This window comes from Drosophila novamexicana, unplaced genomic scaffold (genome assembly GCF_003285875.2).
Source record: "Drosophila novamexicana strain 15010-1031.04,08,12 unplaced genomic scaffold, DnovRS2.1 tig00000193-arrow-pilon, whole genome shotgun sequence".
Lineage (NCBI taxonomy): Eukaryota > Metazoa > Arthropoda > Insecta > Diptera > Drosophilidae > Drosophila > Drosophila novamexicana.
This window is the reverse complement of record NW_020824787.1, coordinates 2600349-2611505: the sequence shown is the minus strand read 5'-3', so window position 1 is coordinate 2611505 and position 11157 is coordinate 2600349. Positions and strand designations below refer to the sequence as shown.

Here is an 11157-nt window from a genome sequence, read left to right as displayed (position 1 = left end):
CTCGGATGCTGCGTGGGAGCTGCGCCACGCCCAATGGCAGCTCGCAAAGCTTCCAATGCAGCCCTGTTTCTCAGCAAACAGCTGTTCGTTCAGCTAACTGTTCTTTTTTTCCCTCTTTTTTGCACACTGTCATTACATGTGATTGGTCGTCCGCAAATTGATGCCTCGGCAGCTCTAGACTTGGCCTAGAAAGTAATTTCGACCTATTTGCAACTGCCCTCTTCCACACCGGACATTCATAGTTGCCCGGCCAAGTGCTACTTTTCTTGTGAAATGTTCTATTGTGTTCTTCTTCGTGTAACTTCATACCTGTTCCTAGCCGAAAAGTAGAGAACGCCCCGTCGAGCCGGTCTACCTGCTACCTGCTGTACAAGTTTGAACTCACGCAAGTCCAGAGGTCAGTTTAAAAATACGCAACGACCTTTGAGTCGGAACGTCTCAGGTTTTTGTTTTTTTAGTTACATTTATGGTTTCTTTGTTCTAACATTAGCTAGGACTTGCGACTTTTCATCTGTTACATTTAATAAGACCCTTCATGCTTGTATGCTATTTTTATAACATTGCTGGGGTGAGGGGGAGGGGGGCGAGTTTATAAATATAAATATCATATAAACATCATGTGGCACACCTTCTATCTGGCTTTCTGTATATGGTTCCGCTTTCAGTTTTTAAGTATTCTCGGCACAGCTGCCTTTTATATACAAAAGGCAAAGCCATAATTATCAATGAGAAGAAGAACCTAGGCTGAATTGATTAATAGAAAGAACAGTCTCTTGGGTTACCGAACAGTAAATACCCTTACCCTTATCATGATACTCTAAAAAAGGCAAATATCTATTGTTCTTTTCTTTAGTTTAGGTTTGTTTAGTTAAATTGTTTTTATATGTAGTTAGTCTGCAGCTTATTTCTCTTGAATTATGATTTGACCTGCAGTTAAACTTAATGTTAAAGTAAATTGTATTATATATTGCTTTCCAAAGGGCAAGTTAGCCTTCAAAGACTCGGGTTCGAACCCGATTGTGCGTCGTTCAGTGTAATAAAAATCCATTTGTATTTGTTTACTTTACTTTTTGACACAAGAAACTAGACGCTTAGATATTAGGAAACTCCTCCTCGAAAGTGTCCAAAGTAAACAGAACTTGAACTGTACATATCTTTGAATAATTTTACAATAAATGCTTTAGATTGGATTTAAAATCGATTTATTAGTCACAAAATGTTTAATTGTAAGCATTTAAGGCACTTTGTAACACAATTCGTTTCGTTTTCGTTGTGCATTGTGGCCCAAAAGGGCGACTTTTTGTACATTTAAAACAACATACATAGGACATGTTTACATCTATATAAAACTATAGAGCTACGATCTAGTTAAAGTCATCATACATAGAGACATATATATATATATATATATATATATATATATATATATATATATATATTCACACAGAAGGGACATAAATTCTAGTGTAAAAATGATTTTGTAAACTTTTTAAAACTTAATTGCTATGAGTATTCGTAGTCGTAGTTCGTATTCGTAATCTATTCGTTTTGTGGGCTTCAAAATGGAAGATTGGAGTTTTAGAAACTTAAGTAAATGCATCGTTCCAGTTGCTCAGTTCTACTTGGAGGGCAGCAGCAACATTTTCAGTTTGTCGGATTCACTCATGAGCGTTGGCTCCTTGTGATGTCGCGAATGACCGAGCAGGGATTGCATCTCGGTGGCATCCTCGGCTGTCAGTTCGTTGCGCTGTCGACTCGCCGCATTGAGCAGTCGCATGGCCTGCTGCAGCTCCTCGTTGCCATAGGTGGGCAGCGTATGGGTGGCTATATCGTAGGGATTCGCTTGTATGCCCACGTCGCAGCTGGTTTTGCTGTTCCGCGAATTGGGCTTGCCCGTGGACAGGCCCGAATTGTATGAACTGTGCAGCATTCCGCCCAATGGTATGTCCAGTTCGACGGAGGAACAGCTCAGCGAGTCGCCATTCACGTCCAGTGCTGCCGCCAGTTGGCGCGCATAGTTGCGCTTAAAATCGCTATTTGAGTCCACATCCACATCCAGTTCCAGCTCCCGATCAGCGCTTTTGTGGCCATGATGCGACTTGGTTGGCTCCTTGCGTGACTTGCGACTGCGCTGGGAGTTGCGCGAGTGTCGATTGCCATTGCAATTCGATTCGCTGGACTTTTGCATGTGCTTCAGGAAATGCTCCAAAGCTGCTGCCTTGGAGCCATTGCCGTTGCCATTGCTCGGCAGTTCTTGTATTTTGGGTCCATCATCCTCATCGCTCAGCTCCTGCTTGACGACCACATTGAGATCGTGTATTTTGAAAGAGGCACGCGAATTTTCCTCCTCATCCGAGGAGGTGGTCATGCCCTGGTTCTGCAGAAACGGCAATATAAACTGTCCATTCTTTTGTATGAAATCGTTGATGATGCTCGGATCTAGACCCGCATTGCGTCGCCTGGTGCTGTTGTGCTTTTTGGTGCTCTGGGCAAACATGCCCACTTTGTGACTAGCATTCGGATACGTGGTCTTCTTCAGCGCTATCACCTGCGACTCGACGGAGGTGCTGCTCTCGCGACGTCCTCGCCCAGCAGCGCTGCTGTATTTGGTGCGTCCGCTGCTGGCCGCAATGAAGTCTCTGCGCCGCTGTGTTCGCTTATTGCTGCTGGTCGAGTAGCCGTGCTTGCCGTGTTGTCGCGTACGCGAGGCCACCTTGGTTTTCATTTCGGCTATCTTGACGGACACCTGCGAGTCTACCGAGTTGCGTCGCGATTCGACGGATACATGTCGCACGCTGACACTTATCTCCGAGTCGAGGGAATTCTTGCGTCCGCCCTGACCTCCTTGGCTGGAAGAGTTTGTGTTGCCGGCCGTAACGCCGGTCAATGCCATGCGACGTTTCACGCACTGCGGCAAATAATGCACCCAGGTGGAGCTAATCTCGTTCGTTTCCGATGAGTTCAGATCGTTCACATCGAAATTTAAGCCCACCGGATCGGTGTGCGTATTGTATAGCGTTATGGACAGTCTACCCTTGTCCTCAAAGTCTTTGCGCTTGGCCCAGGTCTGTGCAATGACTTTATGCTTGGGCATTTTGACCTCTTCGACAACCTCCTTGCCGCACTTTCTGCAAAATGAATACACAGAAAACTTAATTCCATTGCAAGACAAGCTGTTTGACAGTACTTACTTTTTAATGTAGCGCTTCCATGTCTCTACAGAGGATGGCGTCCAGCACCAGGTGGACATGAGTATTCCGGAGTTGAACAGGCAGAGCAAGTGCAGCTGCAGCACGCCCACGCTGGGACGATTTTCAATCTTGCAGGCGCTGTTTTCATCAAAAACCGAGCTGATGCGACAACTGAACAAATGGGGGATAGTTAGTAGATAGTCAGAGTTGATGGAACATATATATATATATATATATACTCACATGATATAGTGCCTAAAGCTCTCGGCCCACTCAGCCGAATGGCGAAACTCTGTGACATGGCATGCAATTGCAACTAATATAAAAATCAGCGTAAGCAGAGCACAGAAGCCCATGCGCATGATAATCAAATGGATTTTGTTGCTCGCCGACGTGGACTTGATATCGTTGGCAAAGTGTTTCAGGCCAAACAGCATGATCATGCCGCGTGTGATAAAATAGCCGCCAATCAATATGACGCCGCAGAGCGGACCCAGCAGTAGGCCGGCGCGCATCGGGTGATTGATGTAGCCAACAAAACAGATGCCCACAATGCCATTGCCATCGACTTCGCTGAGTGCCATTGTGGTAATGGTGAGAACCAGCGGCAGGGACCAAGCAACCAGATGAAAGTACGAACCCTTCTTGTCGATGCGATCCTGTACATGGCCCATGGCACGCCAGTGCCAGGCATAGGTAAGAAACACAAACCACACCATGCCGGCGGTAAGAAAATAATAGACCAGCACAAATATCACAATGCACGAGAGATTCTCGCCAGCCGTCGGCTCCGAGTGACGCAGTGTGCCATCCTTGCGACAGACAATGTCCTCGCGCGAGCCGGACGTAAACTGCACCAGCCAGCTGCAAAGCAAAGAAAGTTAGCTAATGAAATCTATAATTATCTTTGAGCTGCTCACCCAAAACAGGAGATGAGAAAACATAGATTGATGTAGAAAACTATCACAGCTGGATATTTGTTGGCATTCTGCCAGTCAATGAGAAATGTGGCGACCACAAACAGATTGGACAGCAGACAGAGTGTGCCGCCATAGCCGATCAGCTTGTGTATCTGGCGATGTTCATCGTTCGTGTATAATGGATCCTTGCACTGCACACCGCAGCCCTCGATGCCCGGATAGTAGCTGGCGGCATTATCTGCCGGCACAAGGGGCGGCATACATCGGCCAGTTACATTGAATTTCATTTCGCGTGCATCATTGCTGCATTTCATGGGAAAGAGCGTCTCGTTGCAGCGCATAAATTTCGGGAAAAATGTTGTATTATATAGAATGCGGCACGGCTCAAGGGTAATCTTGCACATTTCGTACGAAGGCAGGTAGACCATGTCCTGGCCATTAATTTCCTCACATTTGGGCTTGAAAACGGCGCACAGAAATGGCTGAAAATTACAAGCATTATTTAGGGATTTAGTGCTCATCGAGGTGTGTATCATCTGGCTTACCTGTATGACGGCCCAGCACTTGGGCACATGTCGCAGGGCATAGTAACTGCTAAGCGCCTCGTCGAGCTCTTTTTCTTTGCGATAATCGGTTAGGCTGAGACTCGTGAAGGCATATGGTAACTTGGAGCCAAAGCATGTATTGTGCGTGCTATTGACCTCCAGGCAATGCCCACGACGCACACACTGTATATGCCGGCTGTCGAGGCCATCAAACCAGGGCTTATCGTCCTTGCCCTTTTTGCCATACAGCCGATAATTCATGGTGCCATTGATGGGCTCCAAATCGACTTGTGTGGAGCTGGCGGGCGTTGGGCCCGTGCTTAATTTACTGTTATTACTAGCATAGCTGCCCGACGTCCAGCTGGCCAGCAGAAGGCAACAGAGAGTGAGAGTGCTCCTAAGCAAAAAAAAGGCCAAGATTTGAATTCAATTTTATACACATATATATTTATACTGGTAATTGGCTGTGACGCCTTTTGCATACTTACATCTTAATTTTGTAGTGAATGCGTAGATTCATGTGATTGCCACAAGCGATATTTTCTTGCTAATAATATATATTAAGCGTAGCCTTTTGTGAATATTAATTTCCAAATGTTGAGGCGCACAGACGGCGGGCGACACAGTCGCGCCTTGTTTGGCTACAACAAAATCTCGCAATCAACGCATTTTGCAGCCGTTTTTGTGTGTGCACAGCCAATGCTGATTGAATAACGCGTTGTCTTTAACAATCCTTAGCGAGTATTTAATTCACGAAAAATGCAAGAAACTTAAGTGAAAATAAAAACCTAAATGCGCCGCGAGCAGACGAAAGCAACAAATGAGCGTTCGATTGCAATAGCAGACCACCCACAAAGCCGTCCGCTATCGAACTATCGGGCTATCGAAAATGTTTGTAATCGATTGCAGAGCAGCGAGTCGCGGTAAAAATATCGATGTTTGGCGTTTTTTACATCCCTGGCCACAGTTTGGCTTGTGCAAATTTATACACGGGCATTATAAAAAAAAGAAGAAGGCTTGAGTTCAAATTAAACCTTGTGCATTTGGTTAAACACTACGGGCAATAATTCTAGCCATGGATGCCGCTCCAGCTGTAGCGCCGCACGCTGCAAACGAGTCAAAGCCACAGCCACAACCCCCGGCCCCGGCGGCCGCTGCGCCAAACGAAAATGGTGTACAAACAGCAGCAAAAAAATCTGAAACAGCGACAGGCTCCGGTACGTATATGGGTGTGTGTACACACACACACGCACACACACACACATGCGATGTTGTTGTTTGGTTTAGCTTCAATTTGTTTATTTTTGTTTTTTTTTTGTATTGTAGAAATGCATTCCAATGTTGAGACTGGCAAAGTGCTAGAGGCGCAGAAAGCGAAATTGAAATCCGAAATGAACACGGAAAAGGTATTGATTACAATATGCAGCGCCGATCGGAAGAATAAAAAGACATTCATGTCCTTGCCCAGCAGAAAGGATGTCATTGAGAAAGGTGCGTATTGGCTATGTGTAGTTAAGCAATTATTTAATTAATTTAAATCCATATGCCTTTTAGCACATAAATATGGCTTGGCTGGCAGTACCATAGTGCTGGAGAGTAATGGCTGTGAGATATGCGAGGATGAAGTGCTCCTGTTTGCAGCCAAGGAGAAGATTTTGCTCATGCTGCTCGCCGAAAACGATGAATATGTAATACTACCTCCGCCCTCGCCGCTGAATCGTTCTGAGCGAGCGGGCAGCTCACTGGATCCCAGTTTCGTATCGAATGCCAACGATTCGACAGTGTCCAATGACGAGACTTTATCGTTGGCTAGCGTTACGCCCAGCAATTCAAAGTTATCTACAGCTCCGTTTAAGGAGTTCTCGATACCTTGGTCGAAGGTACCTAACGATATTATGAAGCTGTTACGCGGCAAAACCAGCCTGGGTAAACGTCTTAATACGTTGGCCAATCTCCTCGTCGATGCGTTGCGCGAACGCTCCTCACACATACCCTCAATGGTGTTTCGCGAAGTCGCTCAGCAGGCGGCAGAAAAGTATCCCGATTCGTTGCTTGAAAAGGATCGCGAAGGCCAACAGATTGCTACCACGCCACAGTCGCTAATCTCGAAAATGATCAATCGCAACAATGCGCTGAATCGTCCACAGAAACGTGCCAGCTCCGGCACAACAGACTTACACATTACCAGCGGCAGCAAGAAGCGCAAATCAAGCTTTGGCGCGGCGGGCGCTGTGGCAGCCAATGGCAATGCGAAGTCATTGGCGCTAAATCGCGATTTGGAGGAGAAAAAGGAGCTGCTGATTTCCAGTTATCGAGGCAGTGCCAAAGTTGAGCCAGCCCTAATTGCCGAGTACATGAAAGAATGTTTTCCGCTGCAGCGCGCATTCTTCAACAATAGCGAAAAGATACCAGACATTACGGCCATCAAGGACAACTGGCCGTACATATTCAATAAGGATCTGCTCTATCAGCACTTCGAGCTACTCATGTCCATTGATCCGCGTGTGTTGGAAAAACGCTTTGCCAGCGAACGGGAGCGCATGTTCAAATTCTTTAAGACGTCCAAAAATAAGAAAGTTAATGCTCTGGAAGAGAACAATGCGAATATAGTGCGAGGCCTGGCATACCATTTCAACGAGGATCCCGACTACATTTTCAAGCAGCTCCAAAATGGACCCTTGCCAAAAGATGTGCTACAGCGCATAAATCCAACAAATGCGCCTTGGGTGGCTCTAGTCAGTGAGTATCCCAGTGATAAGTTATTTACCCATTTTGTTAATTATTTTATTATTATATTTTTCAGATACGCCCACAGCTGCTGGCACAGAGGCCGCCCAGACCGAGGCAATGGTGTACATTGAGGGAAAGATAATGAGCACGTTTGCTGCTGCGGATGCTGATTTGCCGGATATCATTGCCCAATTGCTCTGCTACTATTATACCTTTAACATGATGTACCCCAAGGAAGCCAATCAAACACTCGAATTTATTGTCATTTACTTTCTAGAACATACGCCGGAACAGGCGCGCAACTCCAAAAAGAGCATTACTGGCAACAGTAAATACAATCAGCTAATTGCGAAATTGGCCAATGCAAACGGTTGAGTCGAGTTGATTGCATTTGGAGCATGCGTCTCATACTGTTTAGTTTACATATTTATTTTGCAGACCCATTCACATATACTCCTTCTAATTCTAAGATGATTTTTATATAAAGTGTGTAGTACTTATGTTGTGTATACATTTCTGATTTGTCCCACAAAAAAAACTGCGTTAATTGTTTTGGGTATTACGGAACTTATTTTTCTTATTAACGGGCTGCTCGGGATCTTTCGGTATCCAATTGCTCTGCGGACGTGCGTGGTTTCTCTTTATGTCCCTTATGGCAGAATCCAATGTTCCCATCTTTTTTGTCATAACTACCCTTGTCAGCTTTCTACGTATGAAATTGCGTTCCTTGAAGGTCATATTATCAGGATCTATATGCATCCCTTTCATGGGCTGAGTTTTGTGGCCCCCTTTGCCATTCTTCGTCTTTGATGTGGATGTAGCTGCATCATCCTCAAATGTTTCCCAGGTGGTCTTTTGAGAGCGGCCAGCTTCGATTACATTTCGCCGATGGTTTTGTTCGCGTTGCTTCAGTATGTCCTTGGCCTGCTGACTTTTCATGTAAAAGCGATCGGAACTGCGTTGTTCCTGCTCATCATCCACAATATCATTCTTCACATGCTTCCAAGGCTGAGCCGTTTCCTGGACGGGTGGTGGTTCTCTGTTAGCAAATGTATTCGGGGAAAACTTCTTTTTACCCCAATTCCTGGAACGATCATCTATGACTTTTTTGTGCCCTCTAAATTTGGACTCAAGTTTATCAAAATCTGCTTTGAACATTTTGGTAAAAATTGAATCGACTAGCGATGTAAGCAACTGTTAAGCGTTAATATTTTAACGATATTATCTTAATCGATATCTTTTAACTTTATCTACGATATTTTTTATGTTACAGTATATGTGTCGAATATTGTTCAGAAATTTAAATTACCATTGCTTTACATAGGATTTTAGACAGAGTTGAATAAAACAATATTTTTATATTTAAAATCGTTAGTTTTAACTGATGATTTTTGAGTTTTAATTTACTATCGATATTTGGCAATAGCATCGATAATTGCTCTTTACCTGCAGAGCATCGATACTTATTTAACACGTGTAAGCATCCTGTATTGTCTTCGGCGGGAACTTCTTTTTACCCCAATTTCTAGAGCGTTAAACTTTTTAAAATATATTTACGGTGTTTAGTATGATACGGTTTATTTGGGCCATATTGTTGACAAATTCCAAATTTGTATTGTTTTGCATCTATCATTGGACAGAGTTTAATGAAACACTATATTTAAATTCAAAATCGTTAATTTTAATTGATGGTTTTTGTTTATTCATATACTATCGATATTTAGCTACAGCATCGATAAATGCTATTTACCTGCAGAGCATCGATACTTATTTAGCACGTGCAAGCGTCCTGTGTTGTCTTTTGAGCAACGGTTTGAGATGCGAAACGACAAAGGAAGACGTTCCGGCGGCAATCAGCACAACTCCGGTCGAAACGATTACCATTATGTAAATAATAGCGGTGACCAGTGGAACGGGCAAAATCAAAATAATAGCTTTGACCATGACGGTCGTGGGCGAGGACAACACAATGATTCGTTCACAAAGTTCAGAGATCAAAACCAACCACAAGAGGTTCGTAATCAGCGTCAGGGTCGCGGCGGCGGTCGCAGAAACCAGACTCCCAAAAACAACGTTGACACTCGTCGTTATGCAGACTTCATGAGAGATGCTAGGGGTGATTCAAGAGGCAGAGGTGGTAGAAATGGACGTGGCGGAGGAGGAAGAAGCGAAAGGAATTCTGGCCGTGGTAGACGACATAATGAAGAGCCAGTGGGTCACTGGTACCAGGACAACACACCAAATGAAATATATCACTTCACCAATGGCCAACTGGGCAATGAAAACAATGGAACGCTTCAAATAGAACCACCAATACCACCGCCTACTCCAGAAGTGCCCACTGAGGCCACTCCAACACTTGCAGCAACTGCTGAGTCGGAAAAGCCAGTTACGCTCATCAATGCGGCGAACATAAAGAAGGAAAAGAAAGACTCTTTGCCCAAGCAGCCCATACCGAAGCCTGAGGAAAGCAGCGATGACAGCTCTTCCAGCAGCTCCGATGACAATGTTGAAGCCGGTGAGCTGGTCAAATCGACGACACCTAAAAAACCTGAGGCGGCCGTGACGCAGAAGACTAAGGTTATAGTCGAGTCTGTCGCCAAACCCGCTGCTTCATCTTCTTCCTCTGACGAGGACTCTAGCGATGAAAGTTCAGCGCCAGTTAAGGCCAAGACGTCAGTCAAAGAGTCCACAGCGAAGTCTAAAAGCGCCAAGACTGTGGTATCCGAAGATGAAGTCGTCTGCATGGGCACCAAGAGCCGCAAGTACACAATACCCGATGAGGAAGACAATGATGAGGACGAAGCCGAGGACAGCAGCAAGGATAACGACAATATCGAGCAGAGGACTGGCAAAGACAAGGACAAAGCGACCCATGTCTGCGGCATATGCGACAAAAAAGTAAGTGCATTTGGCATTTGATCTTGGCACGAATCCTAATCTTTGTTTGTCCCCAGGGTCACACTTCATTCGAGTGCCAGATGATATGCAGGAACTGTTCGGCGTCCTATCACAGCTTCAAGAATTGCCCGAATCCACCTAATTTAAATATTGCCCTTCAGGCTTTCATGGAGTTCAGCATGCAACAATTGGCTGTATTCAATATGAATAAACGATTTGCGTTTCCCGCCGGTGTGGTTTCCGCGCCAGTGATGCAGCCTGCAGCGGTCGAGAATCCTGCCACCGCAAAGTCCAAAAAGGATAAACGGACTGCCAACAAAAAAACTAAGAAAAGACAGAAAAAGAAAATTAAAATTGAAACTCACGAAAGTGACGACGACGATGATGACGACGATGACGATGATGATGAAGATGAAGCCGAGGCATCTGCCAGCAGTGAGAGCGAGTCAAGTGAATCTAGTGCTGACCAAAAGCCTGCTGTGGGCAAAACAAAGAGGAAAAGGAGCTCCAAACAGCCGGCCACAAATATGCCACCAGCAGCGACATTTCCCTTTCCTTTGCTGGCTGCCGCCGGGGCGCCATACAACTCACTGATGTATCCTTATGGCGCGCCATTTAATTTTCCTAAATAAGTGTAAATTTGTTCAAGTACATACATGAATAGATAAGCATAAAACTAATTTTAATATAAAGCTCATGGCAAATCAAATTTGTGGAGATCATCACGTATTTTCTACGATTTTTTCGGAATCATTGCCTTTAGAAGAGTCGTTGATTTGCAATAAAACAGTATATGTACATTGTTAAATATTATTTTATGTTAAACAATAAAACGATCATTCAGGGATATGTTTTATGTATGATAACGGA

At 44.7% G+C, this 11157-nt stretch overlaps 4 protein-coding genes across 5 annotated transcripts; 2 read left to right on the top strand and 2 right to left on the bottom strand.

The window, feature by feature from the left end:
* Positions 1-113: 113 nt before the first annotated feature.
* LOC115758383 lies at positions 114-7778 on the top strand. The gene is made up of 5 exons (XM_030698985.1): positions 114-397; positions 5566-5873; positions 5983-6147; positions 6211-7395; positions 7460-7778. Exons 2-5 carry the CDS (start codon positions 5732-5734, stop codon positions 7759-7761), a joined length of 1794 nt encoding a protein of 597 aa, XP_030554845.1. The 5' UTR covers positions 114-397; positions 5566-5731; the 3' UTR covers positions 7762-7778.
* LOC115758380 (protein smoothened) lies at positions 1424-5226 on the bottom strand. Of its 2 annotated transcripts, XM_030698982.1 has the most exons (6): positions 5145-5226; positions 4657-5053; positions 4112-4593; positions 3435-4055; positions 3192-3362; positions 1424-3128 (listed from the first exon to the last, which is right to left on the bottom strand). In XM_030698982.1, the coding sequence occupies exons 1-6, from the start codon at positions 5174-5176 to the stop codon at positions 1619-1621; spliced, it is 3213 nt and encodes a 1070-aa protein (XP_030554842.1). In that variant the 5' UTR covers positions 5177-5226; the 3' UTR covers positions 1424-1618. The 2 variants fall into 2 exon arrangements, with proteins under 2 accessions (XP_030554842.1, XP_030554841.1); XM_030698981.1 differs by having other exon boundaries at positions 4112-5053.
* Positions 7779-7910: 132 nt separating the features above from the next.
* LOC115758390 lies at positions 7911-8588 on the bottom strand. Its single transcript, XM_030698993.1, has one exon. It carries the CDS (start codon positions 8542-8544, stop codon positions 7930-7932), a length of 615 nt encoding a protein of 204 aa, XP_030554853.1. The 5' UTR covers positions 8545-8588; the 3' UTR covers positions 7911-7929.
* A 591-nt stretch (positions 8589-9179) lies between these two features.
* On the top strand, positions 9180-11078 carry LOC115758385 (protein mushroom body miniature). Its single transcript, XM_030698987.1, has 2 exons — positions 9180-10287; positions 10344-11078. Exons 1-2 carry the CDS (start codon positions 9205-9207, stop codon positions 10917-10919), a joined length of 1659 nt encoding a protein of 552 aa, XP_030554847.1. The 5' UTR covers positions 9180-9204; the 3' UTR covers positions 10920-11078.
* The last annotated feature ends 79 nt before the right edge of the window (positions 11079-11157 follow it).

Bases quoted from the DNA above. Each gene is read 5' to 3' on its own strand.
- LOC115758380 (XM_030698981.1), bottom strand. From the start codon at position 5,176: ATGAATCTACGCATTCACTACAAAATTAAGAT. The intron at 5,054-5,144 runs GTAAGTATGCAA...TTTTTTGCTTAG, and splicing joins ATTCACTACAAAATTAAGAT to GAGCACTCTCACTCTCTGTT. The intron at 4,056-4,111 runs GTGAGCAGCTCA...TTTGCTTTGCAG, and splicing joins TTTCTCATCTCCTGTTTTGG to CTGGCTGGTGCAGTTTACGT.
- LOC115758383 (XM_030698985.1), top strand. From the start codon at position 5,732: ATGGATGCCGCTCCAGCTGTAGCGCCGCACGCTGCAAACGAGTCAAAG. The intron at 5,874-5,982 runs GTACGTATATGG...TTTGTATTGTAG, and splicing joins TGAAACAGCGACAGGCTCCG to AAATGCATTCCAATGTTGAG. The intron at 7,396-7,459 runs GTGAGTATCCCA...TATATTTTTCAG, and splicing joins GCCTTGGGTGGCTCTAGTCA to ATACGCCCACAGCTGCTGGC.
- LOC115758390 (XM_030698993.1), bottom strand. From the start codon at position 8,544: ATGTTCAAAGCAGATTTTGATAAACTTGAGTCCAAATTTAGAGGGCAC.
- LOC115758385 (XM_030698987.1), top strand. From the start codon at position 9,205: ATGCGAAACGACAAAGGAAGACGTTCCGGCGGCAATCAGCACAACTCC. The intron at 10,288-10,343 runs GTAAGTGCATTT...GTTTGTCCCCAG, and splicing joins GCGGCATATGCGACAAAAAA to GGTCACACTTCATTCGAGTG.